This window comes from Equus quagga, chromosome 13 (genome assembly GCF_021613505.1).
Source record: "Equus quagga isolate Etosha38 chromosome 13, UCLA_HA_Equagga_1.0, whole genome shotgun sequence".
Classification (NCBI taxonomy): domain Eukaryota; kingdom Metazoa; phylum Chordata; class Mammalia; order Perissodactyla; family Equidae; genus Equus; species Equus quagga.
In genome coordinates, this window is record NC_060279.1 from 43,770,697 (window position 1) to 43,793,911 (window position 23,215).

At 44.9% G+C, this 23,215-nt stretch overlaps 1 protein-coding gene across 8 annotated transcripts in view; it reads right to left on the reverse strand.

The window, feature by feature from the left end:
* The window catches only part of BCL9 (BCL9 transcription coactivator), an 80,098-nt gene that overhangs the window by 4,359 nt on the left and 52,524 nt on the right, over window positions 1-23,215 (reverse strand). For 2 of the 8 annotated variants that reach the window (XM_046682298.1, XM_046682299.1), the window contains exons 2-8: window positions 16,362-16,496; window positions 14,360-14,451; window positions 9,651-9,947; window positions 8,363-8,679; window positions 6,984-7,173; window positions 5,969-6,068; window positions 1,046-3,287 (exon numbers count right to left, since the gene is read on the reverse strand). In XM_046682298.1, coding sequence (XP_046538254.1) covers window positions 1,046-3,287; window positions 5,969-6,068; window positions 6,984-7,173; window positions 8,363-8,679; window positions 9,651-9,703 — 2,902 coding nt within the window. In that variant the 5' untranslated portion in view covers window positions 9,704-9,947; window positions 14,360-14,451; window positions 16,362-16,496. Of the gene's footprint in view, window positions 1-1,045; window positions 3,288-5,968; window positions 6,069-6,983; window positions 7,174-8,362; window positions 9,572-9,650; window positions 14,302-14,359; window positions 14,452-16,361; window positions 16,497-20,111; window positions 20,340-23,215 lie in introns of those variants that run through there. The other 6 variants (XM_046682302.1, XM_046682297.1, XM_046682300.1 and 3 more) reach the window with 6 other exon arrangements.

Sequence of the window (23,215 nt, forward strand, 5' to 3'; positions counted from 1 at the left end):
GCTTAGCAGATGGGAAGACAAACACACCAAGAATACGTTAGAAATATTATGTCAAGCTTGAGAAAAACATGGTTTATAGACAACTATTTCACTGAAAAGAATGTGAAATGAAGGCATGTCTTTCCCTTGCCAATCACAATTCAAAATTTGACTCAGGCACTAGCATGCTATGAAGCCAGACTAGCGATGAGACCCCAGGTAGTAACCATATCACCCTACACATGCTCTTGATTAATGTCCACAACCAAGATATTTGAACTAAAAAGTCTGAGGGGGCTGTTCCACTGTACTGCTTTAGTGAACTGCTGCCCAACAGAGACAGGCACTTTAGCTTGGAAGGATAAATCTCCTATTTGATTCTGATTCTAGTGTTTCTCAAGTGGAGACAGCACGGACCTAGTATTTATACTTCAGTGCTCATCTTCCACTGACCACCTCTGGGCCCATTCACAAAACCACCATCATCAGTGAGAGTTTCTCCTAGGACGAAAATACTAATAAATTGTAGCTTATCTGTGAGAACAGCAGTCTACCACAGAGAAGGTTTTGGTAATTGTTTTATGGTCAACACGTATTTACAAGAACCACTCGAGTCGCTCAGCAGCCTCCCCTCTTTGCCGGGGATTACACTCAGAATCTCTTGACGTGAGGGCAGCCCCTTGAAGTGGGTGGTTTTAGAATTTAAAGAAGCCACATTTATCCACTGTTAAGACTTTTTATTTCATCAACATGTGTTCACTGCACAAATGTAAATTATTCTGTGAAATGACACATATTTCCCATTTTCCCTCTTCCTTTTAGCAGTCCTGTCTGACAAACATATTCTGCACTAAGAGCCCGTGTATCTGTCCCAGGATCAGACACTTGTGCATAACCCCATGGAAGTACTGATTATGCACCTTGCCACAAATACGTCCATCTCAGCAAAGGCCGCCTCCTCTGGTTGCATAATCAAGTTAGGACACCAATTTTCTTAAAGTAAATAAATCAGGCTTTTGCAATCTCCAGCTACAAAATGCAACTGTGAGGATGCAAGCATACTGACCTGACTCTACACTTCCCAGCATGGCTGGGGAGGCCATAGTGAGGGGTGCTTTATGATTTGGAGGGATCCCGGGACTCTGAAGGGGAGGTTTTGGAGAAGAGGTCCATCCAGGTGATGGGGCAGGAAGTGATGGAGACTTGAGGTGAACAGGCGAAGCAGCAGCAGACCCCAAGACAGGGGGGGACTTAATGGAAGCAGCAGCAGCTGGGCCCGCCAGCATGCCTGCCAGCTGCGATGGAGTCTGGGGGGACTTGAGGTTCCCCGAGGGTGAGCCCAGCATTGGTGACTGGACTTGGCGCATCGTGGGAGATTTCAGAGGGTTAATGCCTGGGGAATGCACCTGGCTGCCTGCCACAGATATATCCAAGGGCTTCCGCCCCAGGCCACGCTGACCCGGAGGAGCTGTGTTGAGGCTAGTGGGGTTACTGGAAGGGTTGAGAGGTAGTGGTGGCATATGACTGAGCCGGCTGTTAGTCCTTTGGTCGGGCCCAATTGGTTCTCTGAGATTCCGCAAGCCACTGTTGCTGCCTGGACCCTGAGACATGGGAAGGAATGGCCTGGGGCCCATGCCATACTCTTGCTGAGGGTGCTCACCAAATGGCAGGGGCACCATCTTCTGCTGAGCTGGCAGCATGTCTGCGCCACCTGGGCGTAATTTCATCATCTCCTCAGGGCCCGCCCCAGCCTCTCTCATCTTCTGAGGTATCATCTGAGAGTTAGATCCCATGTTGACGTTTAGACTGACATCTCCTTTCATCCCACTAGGAACCATCCCAAACTCAAGTTCCCGACCAGGGCCCATCTGTGGGGGCATTCCTTTTGGAAAGTCACCCCTGGAAGGACTCAGAGGGCCTTCAACTGGTATTCGAGGGAAAATGGGATTACTCCCAGGCTCCATGTGTCGCTGGGAGCCTGGGATCATCCTATTCATCTCCATGCTGGGCCTGATGCCTTCCATACTCATCCCTGGGGGGAGACCCAGCTGTTTCTCTGCCAGCTGCTGTTGAAACATCTCTTCAGACAATCCTTGGGGGTTTGGGAAGCGTTCCCCTCGGCCAGGACCACTGAAGACACCCTGGCCAGGTGGGAAGTTTCGACCATCTGGGATTTTTGGCACATCATCTGGCCAACTGACTCCGGAAAGACCTGGTCTAGACGCCGGGTTGGGGACATTTGGCCCCTCCATTTCAGAGTTTATCATTCCTGCAAATCCAGGGAGGCGCATCTGGCTCCCTGGAATGTTGGGGTGGGGAGCCATGCCCCTCGGGGGTAGAGAATGTGGCATGTTGATCCCATCAGCAAACGGCTCTGCACCCCCAGGTCCCCAGCCTTCACTGGGAGTCATCTGGTACGGAGGGGGAGGCCCTCGGACCACTCCCCGAGGCCCATGCTGATGGACCATCATGTCCTGGAGGGAGCACTGCTGTACCACCACTTGTTCCTGCTTTCTCCTCTTCTCTTCATAGAACTCCTGCTGCAGTTTCAGCCAGGCTATCTGCTCAGGGGTCATATGATCCAGATGGTCGGGTCCTATGGGCCCAGACTGGGAGTTCATGGAAGGCGGAACCATTTCATCTGGAGAAAAGGGCATATCTCTATGTCCTTGAGGGCCAAATGGAGCTCCCACATCTGTCCGGGGCCCAGGTCCCTTACCTAGGCTTTGGGATTGAGCCATCATGGCCTGTATTGGCCCTTCTGGTTTTTTCTGAGGTCCGTCTAATACCCCAGTATTCTGCTGGGGTCCCCCACTTTGTCCTCCTGTGAATTCTTTTTCATCAGGAAAAAGCATACGTTGGATATCTCTGAGTGTTTGTAAGGAGCGTTCCCGGTGTTCCAGCTGCTCCTGAGACAGTCCATCGGGGTTCTCTCCCAGCGTGGGGGGCTCTCCACTGGACACTGGTGGAGGCGGGGGTGCTTTGGGATCTGCTGAAGAGCTATTGCTCCCCTGGGAGACAGGGGTCACTGCTCGGTTGTTGGGCGTTGAGTTTGGCCCAGTACCATCTGGAGGCAGCGGAGTGGAGCTGGCAGGGCTGCCTACAGAAGGAATCAGTTTGTTTTCTACCCCAGGACTCTCCCTGTCCAGGGGCCGTGGGGGTGCGGCAGGCTTGGGTGCTGGTGCCGGAATGGGTGGAGTTGGCTGCAGTCTGCTATTCTGGGAAGAATTCTGGTCCTGGTTGGCTGGAGCTGGGGGCTGCTGTGGGAGAGGTTTCGGATCATTCCGGAGGGCAGATATCTGTGTGTTCTAAAGATAAATGAGATTTTAAAAAATCATTGGTAAATTGAATAGAAGGGCAATTAAAAGAGCAAGATATGTTACAAAGGACTTGTCCCAGTCACATAAATCTACACTGACAGTTGCTGTAGAAATTGCTCATGTACAACCCCACTTTGGACATGCAGACATTTTGGTTTTTTTCTTCCACTTTACTGTCAAATGGCATCCTCTTTCCCTTGCTGAAGATTAGGTTTCAATAACTTTATAAGCATGCCAGGGGAGAGCCACTCTGCCAAAGTGAATACATCTGAGTATTTATTTCGAGGAACAGGTTTGATATCGCATGTCTACTGTGTGTTTCTGATTCAGGGAGAGATTAGTTTCTTGGTATGTGGGAGGCTGTACCTAACACCCTTTTCTTTTCCCCGAAAGCACAACTGGGTATGTAGACTTCTCATTGTCAATCATATGGTCTGATGTTTTCAACTGAAAGAAAAAGTACCTGTCACTTCCAGCTCTGTGCTCTACCAGCCGGAGGCAGCAGGTAAGGCCGTTCCGTGTCAGTGTTGCCTCTGGCATGGTGACTACCACAGACTCCTCTCCTTGAGTTTCCAGGGGGCCTGACATCTCCGGTTTCTGTTTTCAGTTTGCGATCACTGATTCCATATTTGATAAGAATTTGTACATTAACTGGAGTAAGATAATCTGCAGGCAGGAAGCGTCTGTGGAGAAATCTGAGGCTATCTAGCTCATGGTGTCTCCTGATCTATTCTTTCCAATAGACAGCAGACTGCCCTTTTTACAGGCTGGGTGATGGCCTTATTATTATTAATTAAGTACTCACACTCTACTAAGTCCTGGGTAAAGGCACTCACCTACAAAGGGTGACATGGATGCTGTTAGTGTTTGGAAGAGGGATGTCTATGTTCTAGGTCTAAACCTTGGAACTGCTAAAGGGACTGAAGAAGGGAGGGTACTGAAGACAAAAGGGCTCAGCCTACAACCTCCATCTCAGGGATCTTTCACCAGCCTGCAGGGAGCTGCGTGATCCCTTTTTGGGTCCTACCCTGTTCATTTGCTCCTACTTGTTCACTTAATCCAGTCTGTATTTCCAGACCTATAGGGCTCTCACTTACCTCCCCACCTACTCTCCGGAAAGTTTACCTGTGTACAAATTTGTACACGAATCATGATGTGTATCCCTGCATAGGAACAGTCTGTTGCATGAACACAAAGATGTATCTTTGAGGATTCACATTTGGTGAATATGGATATGTTTCACTTGCAGGCATCCAAGCACATATGTCTGCAGGCAGAGATGGGTGTGCGTAGGACTGGCTGAACCTGTATGACTCTGAATAGTCAAGCTGTCTTCTGTGTCCCTGACCTCTTAGCTGGAGTGTGGAGGTCACCTTAATTTTCCTTCCAGTGCCATTTGAAGTTTGGTTTTGTTGGTCAGATTCTGTCTGTTTGGTGGGGGTGCGCACTGATTTCATATAAGGTGAGCATGACAGAAGAAAACAGTTTGGTACTACCCTTTTAATTTTAGATTTGGAGCAATGGTGATTTGTCTAGTCCCAGTTCCCTCCTTAACTCATTTTCTGATTTCATTTTAGTACCAGAGAAGGCGCAGGTGACAACTGAATTAAGATTTGTCATTAAGTCAATAAAATGTTGGTTTGAGTTGCAATGTACCCTGTGCATTCCAGGACAATAAAATTTTTAAATATACATATTCTTTACATACAAATTAAAATATATATACATTTTAAATATTATATAGATCCACCCCCTACCCTTGAGTAGCGGAGATGTAGGAGGAATGTGAAATTCCTTTTCTAAGTCTCGGGAAGCCCAAGCTCTGCTATGTCAAGAGAAGGACTTTACTGGTACACAACATAGAATGTCATCTAGTTTATCTTGAATTGTCACTTCAGCCATTTATTGTTATTTAACTCTTCCCATGTTTAAGACTCATCCCAGTATTAGATTTTATGCTTCCTGAAAGCAGGGACTGTGTCTTGAACCTCTTAGTGTCCCCACAGCATTCAGTGCAATGCCTTGACAATGCCAGACCCAAGAAGTACCTTTGGTTCAATCTGAAACATTACATGTATTAAAACAACCATTGTTTGCTTTTTCTAATATAGTTTATAGAGTAAGTAGGAGATTAAGTTCCAAATAGGAAATAGACTAACATTTATTATAATCTTAGAAATACCAAGCTATTAAAAGCATTCAATGGTCCCCTCAATTTGAAATAAATAAGAATCATTTTGAAAGTCACTGACTCTCTAATTATGGTATTATCAGCATGTACTCCAGTACTGTAGTTTTGGTTGTTACTTTTTTCTCTGTTCTTCAACTCAAGATTGTTTGTTAGTTTCTTAAAACCTGCTCGGTACACAGGGTCTGAATTCAGATTCTCCCAGAGATGGTTACACGAAGAAAATCCTAAGATATCTATATAACTCCTTTTTTATTTTGCACCCTTTCCCTCCTAGTAATTCATCAACAAGCAGCATGCTAGTAGAAAAGACCAGTACAGTGTAATATGCCCAAAGCTACACAATGCAAGAATTACGTTAAAGGCCCAGAATGTAGCTCACCCATCAAGACTATCTCCCTGTCAATGAAATTCACCTTCTCCCATCCTTACAGTCACCGTAGAACCTTTAAACCATTATGCCATTTCCAAAATGACGTACCAGAGGGGCTGTACTTCTCTCTGTCTTGCTGTTGGAGATGTTCTGGATGTGGAAAGAGACAATAGTTTCAACCTGGCCCTTCAATACAGCTTCTGCAGCTCTGCAAAGACGGAAGAGATGCACACACTCAGACTTGTTGCTATCTCATTAACTGTAATTCCAAAGCATTTAACCCCAGACTGAACTTATAAAAGAGAGGAAGAAATGCAAAGAACCACCAGAAATACTGAACGAGAAGAAATTAAGAGAAACAGGTTTTCATCATTTGTGTCTATCATTTACCATCAAACTTCTGAAATGAAAAGATAGCCATTAGCAAATCTCAAAAGAGGCATTAAAAAAAACCCCCAAGATTTTCCGCCTCAAACCAATCCACCGTGGTTGGTGTTTTATAGAGAATCCTGGTTCAAAATCCCAGCCTGAGAAGAGTGAACACAAAACCTCACAACAGCTAATGATAATCTAAGGATGTCATGATTCACTCCGTATCTTAACTGAAAATTCCGAAGTGAGGAAAAATGTCAGAGAACTGTATGCAGGGTATTCATATTTTATAAACAAATAAATAAGTAAAAATCCATGGATCCATCCATCCACCAAAAACATACATACCAAAATATTCACAGTAGATACCTCTGTGAATTCCAGAGATTTTTTCTTTTTCTTTATATTTTCTAATTATTCTAAAATAGACATGCAAAAAAGGACACTAAGTTGTCATTTAAAAAGTATTAAGTTGCAGAAAAGTGTGCATTGTGCAGTCAATCCCTTTTGTATGTAAAAAAGATATATATGTATATTTGTATAAGCACACAAAGTTTCCAGAAGGAAAGACAAGGAAGTATCATCAGTGGTTGGCTCTGAGGAGTGAGGGTGGGGAGGTTTTATATTTTATTTTACCTCTTTCTGTACTGTTAACGTTAAGTGATAATAATACAAGTGGGCAATGGGAATAAGAACTTAGGTGCCCAAACACATGAGCCATGCCAACAGCAGGACACAGCCACTGACTTACTTATTTGCCATCTCAGTAGAAAAGACATACACCACTTTGGCGGGAGTCTTCTGAGCAGGTGTGGGATCTGGGGCAGTAGTCTGGCCATGAGAGGGGGTGGAAGACCTGGGGGCTGTCGCATTTGACGGGGTCATCGAGTGTGGTGTGTGCTGGGAGTCCTGGGACTTTATGTGGTCAGCAGAATTACATTCTAAAAGAATGAAGAGACTCACGTCATAGAAAGAATAAGACTCTTTCTTCTGCCAGCATTTACAGCATCACAACACAAACCCACCTTGAGAATTTCAAGGAAGAAATACCTTGCTAAGAGGAAACCTCTTCTACTCATAAAAATTCAAATACGCTTCTCCCTAAATGACTTGTTAGAAAGCACTCTTCCCCCACCTCCTCACTGCTCTATTATGCGTCCCTCAGGTATGAGTGTACATGTCCCTCCTTTCTGCAAACCTTTGGAGAACCTCCTGGGCTAGACTGGATGTCCCTGCTGGTTGAACCCATAGCCCCCTACTTCTCTTACTTCAGCATTTATCAAACTTTATTGCAATTGTTCAGTGATCTGTTGTCTAGGAGTATTCAAATCCTCGAGGACAGCAACTGTATTTGTCCTGCTGACCACGGCACCCCCGGCACCCAGCACAGTGCTGGCACTCAAGACAGGCCTCCCACCAACACCTGAGGAAGGAAGGAGGGGGCACAACCACCCAGGTTTTCATTTCTAATTTGGGCTGGGGAATCACGCTTCCACTCCTAGAATACCAACTTCGCATTCTGGCCTACAGTTAAGATTTTTGGTTAAGGAGGAGAAAAGCCTAAAACCACAGCCATTGGTCCCATGCTCTTCCTGGCTCACTCCATTCTGGTCTCTACCACATGCAGTTGCTCATTCCTGCCACACTGAAATCAGCTGTGACAAACCTGGACTAGTTCCAGGGCTTCCTCGTGTGTCTACCACTCTGGCAACCAAACAGCACAAAACTTGTCTTAGAGGATTAATCTGATGGAGAAGACGCCAGAAAAACTGCTCCAGTGTGCACCACTGGCATAGACAAACTGGAGCTACTGGCTTGATACTGAAGTACAAATAGCACAGAGGCCAGAAACATCCATGAGAACATGGTTAAGGCTGTGGAACATCCCACGACCCCTAAAACACTTGTATCCACAAAAGGAATAACTCCTCAACAAGGTGGTTCCAAACTATTCTTTGGTTAGTGGGGAAAGGAGAGGAAATAGTTCCATCTTAAACTGTGAGAACTCCTGCATCTGATACCTACTCTCCCCACTTGGCTGCTATTAGGCTCTCCAGCATCCACCAATGCAGAGGCCTTCCCTCAGGCGTACCTACTTCCCTCTGAGTCTCAAAGATCTTATAGACATACCTTTAATGTCAGAGTCATCGTTTGGAGTCCCAGGATCTCTCTGATCAAAGGAGTCGGCGGAAATACTTCGCTCCCTTTTCCCCTTGCCCTTGGCACCATTTCCAGCCCCATTCTTCAGCCCCATGCTCCCACCTGGGCCAGGGAGTGCTTTAGGGGTATGGCCCCCACTCTTGGAGTCACAGGGGGATGGCTGGGATTGGCTGGCTGAGCCCCCCTGTTTACCCTGATTGGAGAATTTGGAATCCAGCTGGGGGTTTCCAGATGGGGACATCACTGTAGGGGGACGGACCATCACCTCCTGCTTTGACTTAGGGCTACTAAAAGAGACAAATAACAAAGGGAGATCAGACACTGGATATAGCTGGTCAGCACAAACCAGGCAGAAGCAGTCTCTATCGTGGGTCAAGGAGACCTGGAAGACTGTGGAACCATCCCACATTTCACCTCAGCCCCTTGCCTGTTCCCCCACGACCCCTGCTCCCATCTCAGAGCTATTGACAGAGAGGAAGATCAAGCAGAGTGGCCTGCCAGGTCTCGGGAACCCTAGAGTCACATGGGGACCCATCTCTAGGGCTTCTGTCAATAAAGGACAACGGTTTCTATGTACATGGAGAAGTGACTCTCACACTAAGACTAGCTCAGAGTAAACAAACAGGCATCGTTAAGATCAAAATACTACCCATCCCCCTGGCTGATGACAAGGAACAGCTGTAACGAGAGCCTGGCTTCCCTGCTGGAAAACACAAGCAGGTCCAGGAGAGCATGAGGAAACTGCTGGTGAGTGGAGGTTAAGGAAACCCTCCAGGATATGAATCCCCCAACAAGCAGGGTCACACCAGAGCAGAGACACTAACCACTGCCCCCAGGGGAGGAGGAAAAAATTCTTTTAAAATGTCAACTTAAACAATGCAGAACGGAGGAAAAAGCTTTCCAGTGGGAGTCCAGGGGCTGGTGTTTTAGTTCTAGGACCTCAGGCCTCCTCACTGTTCCAGGCCTCGGTTTCCTCATTTGCCAAGTTTAGCACATTGTACTGGGTGGTCTTTCAGGGGTGGGAAAGAGGAGTGCTCAGGGAATGACAGACAAAAGAACGACAAAGGAAAACGCCAACACAAACTCTGGTGGCACTACAGCCTGTTTGCTATTCTATTACTATTTACTTGTCTATTTTCTCTTCTTTTCCCCATTTGGGTCTCATTTGCCTCTAATTCAAGATATTGTTCCACCAATGAGGGTTCATGGTCCACCTATGACACCCCCAGGGGCAGCTGGAGCAGGCCCTAGCACTTACCTCTGTGTGTTTCCTGACGGAGAGTTCCTCACTTTAGGGTTACTGGAATGCATTGATTGAAATCCTGAGCTTGCAGTCACAAACAGGGACAGCTCACCGAGTTCCTCTCAGGCTGCAGCAGAAACAGCTGCTCAGGGCAGTGGCAGCAGGTGCGTCCCTTAGCGCTGGCCACCTGTATGCCTTTTTCCTCTTTGTTTTTCTCTGCTGTGGAAGTGGGTCCTTTCCCCTTGTGGCTCCAGCATTCTCTGGGTGTGTGCCTCCTGCTGCCAAAGGAAAATCTCGCATCTCCAGGGCACACTACAGGAAAAGGCCACCCAAAAAAAGTTGGGAGCAAAAACACAGAGATATAAAACACCCTTACAACAGGATCAAGGTTAAAGCACTAGCCAGCACGACAATGCAGCAGCTAGATCATTCCTCAGCTTCCATCAGGGTTAAAGGAAAGGGTGATGTTCACATTCTGGCCAAAAGGCACTGGTGCTAAAGCAGCTGAAGAGTGACTAAGACTTTCTGCCACGCACATAAGCCTCCCACCCAAGCATCATGTACCAGGCATCTGTAAGCAGACGAGAGGCACGTTTTTATCTGCAGCCATATATTCTCCCTCACATTTCTCTACTTCCGAACACAAAACCCTCAAAAACTTGAGTTTCTCTTTTTCCAAAACAATGCTTTGAAACCACCAGGTACTCCAAATCCATAGCAACTATCTGGTGTTTCACCTCTGATGGCAAACAGTGGCATTGAAATGAAACCAGCCCATCCCAATACCAAACCATGAAACAAACTCATCTATGTTTATATTCTCAGGGCCTCAGGGTGGGGAGACATTAAAGGAGGTACTTCTGAAATCAACTACTGAGCCAATACCAAATATAATCAGTTCTGCCCCCTGACTGCTATGATCTTTCTATTAAATTATGTGGAGTATGTGTCTTGCATTCTCACTGCTTAATGACAAGGACTGTAGGCATGGGTAAGCATGGGAACGATCCATAAAGTTGAAGGTAAAAGAACATCTTTGAAGGCTAAGATATTTTTTGAGCCAATCTGCAAGGCTAATTTGAAGCATAAAGGTCAAGAAAACATTCCCAAACCTAGCTAGGGAACAAATGAGGAAGCCCTTGATTTAGGGAGGCCTGGACTAGTTCAGGGAAAACCAGACATACTTTCAGTCACTGCTCCTTCCAGGGCAGTTCCAACATGGTTTTCTTGTGACCACTGTCCCCTCACCTCCCTCCCACCTTCTGGTATCTTCCCGATGGCTACAGGACTGAAGGAAGAGGACATCAGACGCAGGATTAGTGGCTAAAGAATCAAAGGGAGTTAGAAGCTGTTACAGCTTACATCAACTTTGAGAGACTCGAGAACTGGACTAAAATTGGGAGGAAGAGTTATATTCTAGTTTTGACAGAGAATGATTATTGTCAAGTGTTAAATGTCTATTTCTTCATTTAGAAATTTGCAATAGTCCCAGCTATTTTACCTGAGACACTGAAAGGAATTTATGGACGTTCTGAGTGCACACAATTACATTTTTCTCTTTTTAAATAAAAAAGTCAGGAAAAAGAACTAGAATAAAATGTTATGGAATGTTTCTATGCTGACCTGAGGAGAAAGCTCCCTAAAAAACATTTTGGTCTTGATTATATTTAAGGTGGTATTTTTATCCCACACCACCTGTGGTTTTTTTTTTTCCCCAGTTTAGACCATAAAATTGATTGTGGTTGTCAAGTTTGACATACACGATCATAAACCATTTTGCAACCTCTCTAAACATGAGGAATCACTGGTAAAACAGAAGCAGCAAATGAATTTTGCGTGGACAAAGCCATCAGAAAACATTTACCTCAGGAAAAGAAAAGCAGCTACCATCTATACAGCCCCCTTCTGCAACTTCTTCTGGTACTTTCTGCCTGCATCACACATTCTAGCACTCAATCATGTTGGAGTAAATAGTCCTACTCATATATTTTATCTCCCAATGAAGACTACATTCTTTGATGACAAGAACCTTGCTTTAAAGTTCTTTGGTTTTTCCAAAATGCTCAGCACGAAGTACTAAAATGTGGTTGGATCCTCAGTGACTTATTCAGCTTCTCCCAGAAAAGAAACACCTGGCATGTGTGGTGTACTCATCTTCCAAAGGATCTCAAAACACACTACAAATATCAAATCACCTCAGATGCCAGGCCTTTCTCATGAGCTGGTAGCAAAGATTATTTCTAGTAATAATACTATGAACATAAAACACTTTTACTTTCAAAGTACTTCTACATACAGTTTCTCATTCTCACACTTTGTCCAACCTTGATCAACAGGCATTATTACAGATGAATGGAGGGAGCACAGGCACGTGGATGGCTTCTCCCAGGCTTCCAGTCAGTGCTCTCTGACCCTGCTCTTTCCCCTAAGCCACCTCCTTACCATTACTTTACACGTAGAGAGACAACACAGAAGGCTGTAACAAGCATGTGGGCTCCCCTAGTGACAGAGAATCAAACCCAGGTTTTTCAACCCCAGCCATTACATATCAAGTGCTAAGCACTCAGGTTAACTATTACTATGACCACTACTATTCTCTAGCAAGCTCCCTCGCCTATCTGCCTAATGTCATTTTGTACCTTCTCCAACTGTCACCTGCCTCCCTGCCTAATTCAAGGCAGTTGTTGAAATCAGTCACCCTAGCTTTAGCCTTTCTGACCTTAAAACAACTGAGCAAAAAAATCTGCCAAGTATCTTATCATATAGTCCCAAAGAATAAAATTAGGCTCTTTAGCCCCTACGCTTGCAGGCTAATGCTGAACTGTTTACCTTTAAGGATTGGAAAAGATCTTCCACAGAATGGTTAACTATAGCTAGAGATAGATTTTTCCCCCCAATACAGCTAAATCTCCTAACTGCTTAGATCTATTTATATAATGTTTCTCTCTTTTCTGAAATAATACTTAAAACTATGTGTCCAGCACTCTTCTAAGCACTATCCATACCTATTAACTCATTCACAACCCCTAAAGGCAAGCACCTCTACTATCCCTATTTTACAGATGTGGAAACTGAGGCTCTGAAATGTTAAGTAATTTTCCCAAGTAAGTTGGGTCAGACCCTAGTAAGTGGTAGAGCTGGTGCTGGGCCAGCACTCTGACTGTGCTGTTCATCACTGTAGTGCCTGTCAGAGTAGGAACATGGTGGACAAGGTGAGCTAGTACATATCAAGTGCTAAGCACTTGGGTTAACTATTACTATGACCACTACTATTCTCTAGCAAGCTCACTCACCTGTCTGCCTAATGTCATTTCATACTTTCTCCATCTCCAACAACCACCTGCCTCCCTCTCTCCTCACTTCCAGGGCATGGTCCGGCCCAGGAATTAACAGAAGAGAAATCACCAGGCAGGATGTCCTCACCACCAAATCTGCAAACCTGTTCTTATCAGTACCTAATCCTTCTTTCTTCTCTATTTTTGAAACAGAAGAAATAGCCCACTTTTCCTCAAAGGTCAGTCCCACCACAGGTGGCCTAGGCCCCATCCCTTCCAGCTTGCTGAGAGCTCTCCTCTCCCCTTTGGCCATCCCTTCTATCTCCTGAGTCTCCTGGGTATTTCCAATCAGCATATAGACATGTTGTAGTATCTTCCAGCAAATAAATAAATATAAATAAAGCAAAACAAAACCCAGCTCGAGCATTCTATTCCCCTTCAGGGCCAAGTTTCTCCTCAGAGTTAACAAGACACAGTCTTCACTCCCTTACTTGCCATCCACCCTTAAACCATTTTAACCCAACTTCCACCCACAGATCACAGAAACTGCTATTTTTGCTAAGGTCATCCCTGGCCATTTTTCTAACCCCATCTTACTCTTAGATTTTGCCAGGTAATCACTTCCTTCTTGAAACGCTCTCTTTGTTTCTATAACACCACGTTTTCCTCCTACCTCTCCAGTCACTCTTTCTGCCTCCTTTGCTGGCCCCTTCTCTATCTAATCTTTACAATTTAGAATTCCACAGGACTCTACCCTGGGTCTTCTTCTCTTCTCATTCTGTAAGTTCTCTCCACGCCAACAACTCCCGAATTTACATCTCCCACTCAGCTTTTGCTCTGCAGACCTGTATACACAACTGCCAAGTGGACATCTCTCTAGATGTTTCAAACTTAACAAGATCAAACATGAATTCTTCATCTCTACAGAGCCTCCCTCCTGAAAGTATTTTTCCTTCAGTCTTCCACATTTTAGTAAATGGCACCTTCATCCACCCAGCTGCTCACGCCAATAACTTAGGAGTCACTCTTAACACCTCCCTCTCTCACCCCAACCCTTCCATATTAAGTTTGCACGTTTTGCTGAATGAATGAAATCTCAGCTTTGGTGTTGCTTCTTCAGAGAGGAAGGATACCCGAACGCCACCCATCTACATGAAATTCTCCATTATACTCTTTTCATAGCATCCTGTGTTTTCCCTTCACAATATTTTCCATGTTTGTAATTATACATGTAATGACGTGATCATTTGTGTAACATTCATCTCTCTCACTAGGCTCCTTGAAGGCAGGGACCAAGACTGATTTGTTCATCCCTGTATTCCTAGCACTTACTACAGTACATGGTATTTGCTCAAAAAATATTTGTTGAATAAAAGTTGAAATTTTTCCCGAAGATCATCCTTCTAAGCCAGGCATGCTCTCTAGTGCCATCATCCATCAGTTACTCACCAAAACCCCAAGGGTCACGATACGGCAGTGCTCATCCTGGAGGTGAGGAGTTTGAGGAGTCCAGGAACTCCTTTCTCAAACGTGACCCTCACCTGGAGGAGGACAAAGTAAAGGAAAAAAATTCTTAAGTGGATTTAAAAAAGCAATAATATTGTTTTCTTACTGAATATCAAGAGAAGAAGAGATTTCCTTTTTATTCTAGAAATATTAGCTTAAGAGGAAGGTGTCATCTCCCATGTAAACAGAAGCACCTTCCAATTATTAAAGGGCATATTATCCAATCTGTAGATGTTTCAAGGGCCTTGTGACTTTCCCTCCTTCCCAACTACACATTTTATTTTCAGAGCTTGGAGAAATACTAAGGGCAAATAAAATCAATTTTTCTACTTTTTAAATTTCTGGGCATTTAGTAGGAAAATATGCCTCATTTTTTGCTTCTGTCTATTCCTTATTAGTATAGAGAATTGAGAGCTGACTGTAAAGGTGAAAAAGACAAAATTCCAGAGACGTTTTTGAATTCACAAAGTGAATAGCATTCACAGTCCCTCCCTACTATCAACTGTAACTGTACATGGCAAGCATGCAGCAAGAAAATTTAGTTTCATATACTTTTGGGGGAATATGGGGCTGAACAACCGGGCCACATGATTTCCTTTGATTAAGTGCCTACTCTGTGCAAAATGCTATAGTGAATTGAGCTAGACAAGTCAGTAACACACTGAGTTGCTGGTGAAGCTGAACAATTTCCAACATTACTCCTTGTAAATTAGAATTATAACACTGAGCCTCTCCCTTTGCTCACAATTTATAGTTTTGAAATTGCAAGGAAGATCTGGGTTCCAGACTGTCGTAAGGCCAAATTATTTAGGAATCTGTAAAAGGAGACTCTATAAGGTTACCACAAAGTTGTAAATAAATTCACAAATTAATCTGACCGAGCTCAGAATCACCTCTAAAATTCTAATTTCAACTCATCCAATGATCTTTTCCCACTTTCCTGCTCTAAGAAGTCAAGTTTATTACAACTATGTCATGTTTAACAAATTTCATTTCTATGCTATGACCACTACTCCATAAAAGGCATAGTATCAAACTTAGAACGTGGAACTAAAAGGCCTCAGGATTCCATTCCTAGCTCCTTCTTAATTTCTGGCATGCCAGCTACTAAATGGCTTCCTCTCAGAAAAAGTACACAATAGGAAGAACCAATCTTTCCCCAACATGTGGAGAGAAGAAAACTATACAATGGGCACGTACAGAAAACCTTGGTCCAAACAAAATACTAATACATTTTCATACTCACAGGGTAAAAATGCATCTATCATCCTTCAGGCTAACAAACTTGAAGCGAGCAAATAAAAACTTATATGAAGCTAAACAGTTTTGACAAAATTTAAGCATTCAAAAATGAATTCTGACTATCATCATTTAGAATAATGGCTACCCAAAATAAAATTTCGGCACAAATGTCTCTTCTTTGTGAAATTCTCCTTTATTCCCAATTATCCCCAGGAATGTCCTCCATGGTCCCAAAGCATAATATTCACAACAGTATTCTAACCCTTATAAAATTGCATCCGTGTTATGTGTAGACAGGGAACGCCCTGAGGAAGGGGCCATCATCTCAGCACCCAACACCCAAGAGAAACTCAATAAATATGCGGGTTGATCCATGTATTATAATGAGCTTGGGGCTTGTGTATCGTTAACCTTGCCTCACACACAAATCAACGACGACACGATAAATACCTGTTTAACTTCTCACCACCTGCCCTTCCTATGAGGGGAGACAGTGCAGAAGTGCCCGCGCACAGAAAAGCATAAGCTAACTGCACTTACAGCTCTGACTTGCAATTAACTTGATGACCTTTGCCTTGGGAACTGCTACAATAGTGAACCAATATAGTTTTAACTTACAAGAGACCCAACAGAAACAGAAAGAAAAATACAGTGTACTCAGATTGAATCACAGAAGTTATGTGCTCATCACCAGGCTCTTTACCTTTCAAGATGTCCAATTTGCTCTCTCTTCTACATTGGGATACAGAGGAACTTTCCAGGAATGATCTCTGCCTCCCAAACGGAAGGGAATTTTTAGATCAGAGTGGAGAGATACCAGCTAGTCCCACATTCAGTCCTACAGGGATGAGAAGAATGAAAAAGTTCATATCCCAATTCACACCAACTGCAAAGAAAACCACCCATTTTCCAATGCTGTGTGGCCAAAATAAAATTTGGAAAAAGGAATAGTAAGAAAATAATTAGGTCAAAAGCGGGGAAGGAAGGCAAAACCACTAAAAGTCAAAATGTAAGAAGTTGGAGCACTGTAACCCAAATCCATCCCACTGAAGACTGGGAAGCTTAAAAAAGCACAATCCACCCAAACCAAAGCCTCTTCTATCATTGTTTCTAACTTTCTCCACAATCAGGAACAGTCATCACAGGTTGCAAAATGGACTTTTATTTCATATCTTCTCTATGCCCTTGTTTTTACCATGGTGGAGATATGGAAAAAAATATTTCAAAGCCTCTAATGCAAGTGGCCATAAGATAATTTAACTTTCAAAAATCAAGTGGTTTAGAGCACGAGTTCTTAACCTGGGATCCACTGCCTCCCACGGGGTCTGTGGAGAGACTGACAAGAGGGGGCAGCTGTGAACTTGCTGGGGAAAACATCAGTCTCCACACTTATTAACCTCTCAGTAATAGTTGTACTGCCTTCAATTGTGAATGTGGGTAATGACCCAGGATAGTATTCGCAATCCTGTGACTGTGTCACCAAGAGAAACCACAAGACACTTTGACGTCACATTACAGTCACCGCAGATATCTCAACATAATATTTACACTCATCACTACTTCAAAACTATGATATTGTCATACAGTATTGTAGCTAGACCTGCAGCTATATTTGTTATTTAATGTGTTATAAAGCATATAAATTACTGTGTCACAATTGTTTAACATTTTGATAACTGTTTCCATGTAATTTGTAATTCTATGCATTTTATTTCAAGCATTTAAAAAGCATGATTCTCAGAAGGGGTCCTATGCTTCATTAGATTGCCAAAGGGATACGTGGGACATAAAGGGTTAAGAACCCTTGAGGTGGAGGAAATAAAGTTACTAGGGACCCTAAAATCATAGTCACCAAAGCAGACAGACAAGGAAGTAATTCCACCACCATTATTTCATAGTTGAAGTTCAGCTACCAGGAAGCCAAGTAACACGTCCAAGGTCACACAAATTTAGGATCTGCATCAGCCTAGGTTAGTGCTCACAGCATGTGTATTCCCACTCTCCCGTGGGGACCTCTGCTTACATTTCTACAACTTTCATCATTATCACTGTCTTGTCTCTAAATGAGGAAGAGGTATCACCTTTCAAAACTAATATAAAACCAAAACCCAGACAATAGAACAAGACAGATGCATGAGGTACTCCTTTTGATTCCTTGATCAAGTATGCTGCTATAATTATTACAGAAGCTAAATCTGGTCTGTTCCTGAGATAGTAATTTTTCAGAAGTGAGAAAAAAGTTGGACTACATACTCTCTCCTAACAGAGGTGTTCAAAGCACTTGGCAGACAGGCATTAACTTGTTGAGTGCTGCAATGCATTATGAGGGGTCACAACAGTGGTATCAACACCTCACAAATAGGAAAACTGGGAGAATAAATATGAGAGATTTGTTCAAAGTCACATATAAGTCAACGGGAGAGCCAACTTCCTGATTCCAAGTTCAAGGCTCTAACCACTATACCAAGTCACCATGATCAAATATTTAGTTGATTACAATGCTTGTGAAATCTTTGTACTTTTTTTTTTCCTACAAGCCAGAGAGCATTTTCTTTGGATTCACAGGAGCAGACATCTCTGAAGGCTTTGAGGAAAATAGGCCATAGAGCAAATTCCCATGTACATAAGTACTTTTTTGCTTATGTTAATCATCTAAGAATCCAGGTCAGGAATCTTTAGCCCAAGAGCCAAGTTACATACAATCTGCCTGATAAGAAGAGAACAGTATGGAAATTGTTCCTTCATCTTCTAGTCATGACCTCCTTATCTATCTATCATATCTTTGGAACTACTATCATCTTACATTCAACATTGTTATTACAAAATAATATTCTAATGGTTCAATACCATTAGATCCTAGGTCCTAAAACTATGAAATGTCACCCGTCTCAACTTTGCATTAAATTTTCTCCTTATCCAAATCATCAACTAATGGAATCCCTTCTCCTCAAAGCATCCTTCTGCCATCTAACTAACTGCTCCTTTTATTAACTCATTTCTGTCTTTAATAGCTTGGGTCTTTTCCAACAGTGAGTAAGGGGATCTTTCTTAAACTTGTACTTAGGACCATAGCATTATTCACACTAACATTAATTCCTTGCAAAAACTTCTCAAATCACTAGTATCCAGTCAAGGAAAATCAAGAGGACAGTTACATTGCACAATCTCCATGGAAAGTCTAAGCTTCTTAAACCACACACAAGTCTTACCCACGAATATCCTTTTGCCCTCCCCAACCCCATTTCTCAGCTACTTTACTATTTATCCTTCCTATGTGCTAATTCTGATCCATCACTTTGTGCTCAGTGCACAAAAGTCCAAACCTCTGGCCCAAGAATGAACACTTAATTCTTCCATATATCAAATGCTAACAAATACTCCATCACACACCATTGATCAAAATATAACTCTACAGAGCCACACAATCATTTTCCCACTAAAGTCACTGCCAGGGATCTATCCATGTTTGCCTTAACCAATGTCCAACTTTGCCATCAATTTTATCCCACCTTAGAGTCTCTCTCCACCAAGAGACAGTGATGTCCATTTCTCTACCTTGTCTAATAACTTCAGTAGTCCCCAACTGGGCTACAGTTGAGGCTCCAAGCCCCTCCTCTCTATCACAGACCACAGCTCTTGGAGGCCAGATTTCAGGCTCCTCCTTCAGGCTTGGGAGCCTTCACATAAGGCCCCCAGCAACACTATTACAGGCCTCTGGCCCTTCCCTCTGAACATAATAACCAACCCTGCTCTTGTTTTCCTTAGGATATCTCCATTTAACCAGGCTTCACTCAACACTAACCAGTGACATCTTAATAGTCTTTGCAACTTTCAAAGGTCAATGACCAGGGCTCCACTTTGGAAATCACTGGTGTGTCCACGACCCCCACAATGACTCAGTGACCTAGACACCACCACCTCACCTGCTGGAGCCCTTTACCACTCATACATCCTTAGCTTTCACTTCCCCCCACCCTTCAACAAGTCACTGGCCTGCAAAGTCCCCTTTACCTCTTTATCCATCTCCGGGGTCTTACAAATCCCACCAAACTCAACTCGAATTCACTTATTTAGCTCTCCATCTCGCCCCTCCAATGCCCCTTCATCCCAGGACCCTGCGATCGTCCCATCTCCTCATTTAGCCTCTCCAAGCACTGCTTGGGACACAACCTCTAAAAAAATCGAGAGATGCCTCCCTCTTTCCTCACGGCTCACTGAGCGGTGAGCAGAGGACACCCCCCCCCCCCCATCCCCCCACAGGTTTCTCTAGACTCAACTCACTAAACCCGCAACCTCGACCCCCGCCCCTTTTCTCCCTTCCCCCTCCCACGGCTCTCCGCGGCTTTGGCCACCCCAGCCCCCAAACCGGCTCAAAACACGCGGACGCGGACCCAGCCCCCCCACCCCCAGCTCCGGTCCTTCCCCTCCCCCTCCCCCCCGAGGTGCCACTTACCCTCGAGGCAGGAGTGGGGGAGGGGGAGGAGGAGCGGAGCAGGGGAGGGGGGCTTCGGTCCGGGCGGCTCTCAGCCCCGGGGGGCCGAGGCCGGGGCCAGCGACAGCGGCGGCGCAGCGTCTCCCCCCGGCGGCGGCAGCGGCGGCGGCGGCGCCGTCCCACTCCCGCAGGCACACATAGGCTCCATTGTCCGCCGGCGCCTCCCCCTTTCCGGCTCCCCCTCCCGGTCCCGCCCCTTCTCCCTCCCCTCGGCCCTCCCCCCGCCGCACCGCGCCACGAAAGGTACCGCCGGCCCCGCCTCGGACGCGAGCTGAGCAGTGCCCCCCTCCCCCGGCCCCGACGTCCCGCCCGGCGGGGGAATGGGGACTGCCCCTCCCCGCCTCAGCGCCGGGCCCCGCCGCCGGTAAGGGCCCGCCCCCTCCAAGGGAATGTCACTTGTCCCCCTCCCGGAACGCGCGCAATGGTACCAACCCGGCCGCTTCCTCCTCCCCCTCCCCTGCCTTCCCGGAGAGGCACCGCCTCCGAGCCCCGCCCACCTGGCAGCCTCGCCTCCTCGACCCCGCCCCTCCCTCCAATATTTTACTATGGGGCCGCCCACCGCGGGCACCGCCTCCTGCTTTGCATGGGCCCGCCCACCAGGTCCCCTCCCCAGTTCGTCACCCGGACAGAGGTGACGCCTACTTCCCACCTTAAAGCGGCAGAGCCCTCTTGCTCAACTAAAAGAACCTCCCCAAGGGCCGGCGGGGTGGGAGGTGGGTCCGGGGAGGGTCTCTTCGTTCCCGCACCTTCCTTCCCGCGCACAGACTCACCCGGAGCTCCCCACCGCGTCCTGCAGCACTGGAGAGCAACCCGAGCGGACTAGAAAAGGCGGATTGGGGAAGGGCAGCGTGGAATTTGGCCATCTTTGACAGAAACGAATTGGGAGCTGCCGAAGGAGGGGGTCTTTCCCTTATACTTCGGTCCCGGCCTAGTCCTCAGTCTTCAAGGGTACCACCTCACACCTCCAGGATGCAGTTCCACGCTGCCTCATCCCTTCTCCGGTCCCTTGTCTTCACCCCTCAATCTCTGCACTGTCTTTGCTGTTGCCAGCTTTCTCCCTCCCAAGGGAGCAGGCCCCTCTCGGGGTTGCACTCTCCTGCACCCTCTCCAAAGCAGATTCTCGCCAGGGTCCTGCAGACGCGGTGACCTGTGCAGGGTTTCCCCTTCCTTACCAGGTCCAGCCCAGCCACGCGCACGCATCGCTACCTAGTGCCCATAGAGGACCTTCTGCCCAGATCCTCGAATCGCTTCACAACCTCTTTTTAATCTCAGTACCGCTCCCCCGATTTCAGAAGGCCTCTGCTTTAGAGAGCTCAAAGCCCAGGCATCCCGGCAGGGTCCCCTGTGAAGTGAGAGGGTAACCCATTAGATTGCACTTTTTCTCAGAAGGAAAAATGACGGCATCATGGTGAGCGCATGTTGCTGAATAAAGCTCAAGATTCTAGCTACTCCTGTTTTATCTTTGTGGCCCTCGTTGCTGCCGTGACCAAGTGTTATTACAGACCCGTCTGTTCCACAGCCCTCCCCAGAACACACTGTTGTTACATCTCTGCGTTTGTGCTTTGTAGAGTTTTGATCTAAGATGTTTCTGCAACTATGTGCACTGGCCCCACAGCTTTTCTGAATCAGTTAAGTGAAGACTCCCTATGTTACAATGTACTTCGTATTCTCCCCGAAGATTAGTTGGAGGCAAAAGGGCCAAGAGAAGTAGATAAATTTTCTTCTGCTTTTGCTTCCATCACCCATGGTTTTAACCAGGATACTTATTTCTGTGTCAGTTTCCTGTCTATAAAATAGGAAACCTTCCTTGGGGCAATCTTTTAACGAATGGCTCTGGTTGTAAAGAATGGTACAAGAGAGCCCTAAATGATAAAGCTTTCAAAACCATTTAAAACTCTTGACTGGTCATATGAGTTTCTATACCATGCCTCCCCAGCTTAGATCCTATAAAGAACTGTTTTTTCGTCGGAAAATGTTTTCTCTTTGTCTTTCATTATGACTGAGGATATGAATAAAGAAAAAAGACAATAGTAGGTATAAATAATATAAATCTAAGATCAATTGAAGGATTTTAAATGGGAACTAATTAAAATAAAATGCTTTTTTTGTCGAGTTTTGACAATAGAATATTTGATGTAACATAGGTAATGACCTCTGTAAAAGAAGACATGAGGAAAAAGTCAGGTATGGACATACAAAAAGACAACTAAACCCAGGAATTTGAAAGAAACACTTGAGATTGCTAATGTAGGTGGAAAGAAAGGATTCACAGACCATATCTATAAGAGAAAACCACCATTAAAATAAGCTGTGGGCTGGGCTGGTCCAGACCACATCACCTCTACTCACAAAGCCCAAAAAACAAGCTCATTATAATGATAATACACGTATAAAAAAGTCTTAACCAGGGTCTGGCCCCATGTCCGAGTGGTTAAGTTCACGCGCTCCGCTGCAGCGGCCCAGGGTTTTGCCATTTGGATCCTGGGCGCAGACATGGCACTGCTGGTCAGGCCATGTGGAGGCAGCGTCCCACATGCCACAACTAGAAGGACCCACAACTAAGATATATAACTATGTACTGGGGGGATTTGGGGAGATAAAGCAGGAAAAAAAAAGTCAACCATTTTACTAGGTATTACACCCTCACTCAACTGTAGTGTCAAAGTTCAAAATTATTTACTGAACCAGAAGAAAATGTAAATGAATATTAAATGCATAACACTCGGGTAAAAGAGCATTAATGTTGAGAATTTAAGTATGCTAAAAGTCATGACATCTAAAGGTTAGAGTCTCCATAGTAATGTTAATTTAGCTACATTCCACATGGGATAGAAATGCGCTTTAAAATATTATTTATTCTATCAAATAGTTTATTTTGCTAGAATTTTTGTCCTCTGAATTTTCCAACTTCCATGCATTTCCATCTCACTTGAGAAGAATTCTATCTATTTTGCTGTATAAGAGTCTAGCACATTGTATATACATAAAAACTAGTGGATAATGATGAAATCATTTTTAAAAGCATCCTATAAATAAAAGTTTCAAACTGTTTATGCTCTAGAAAT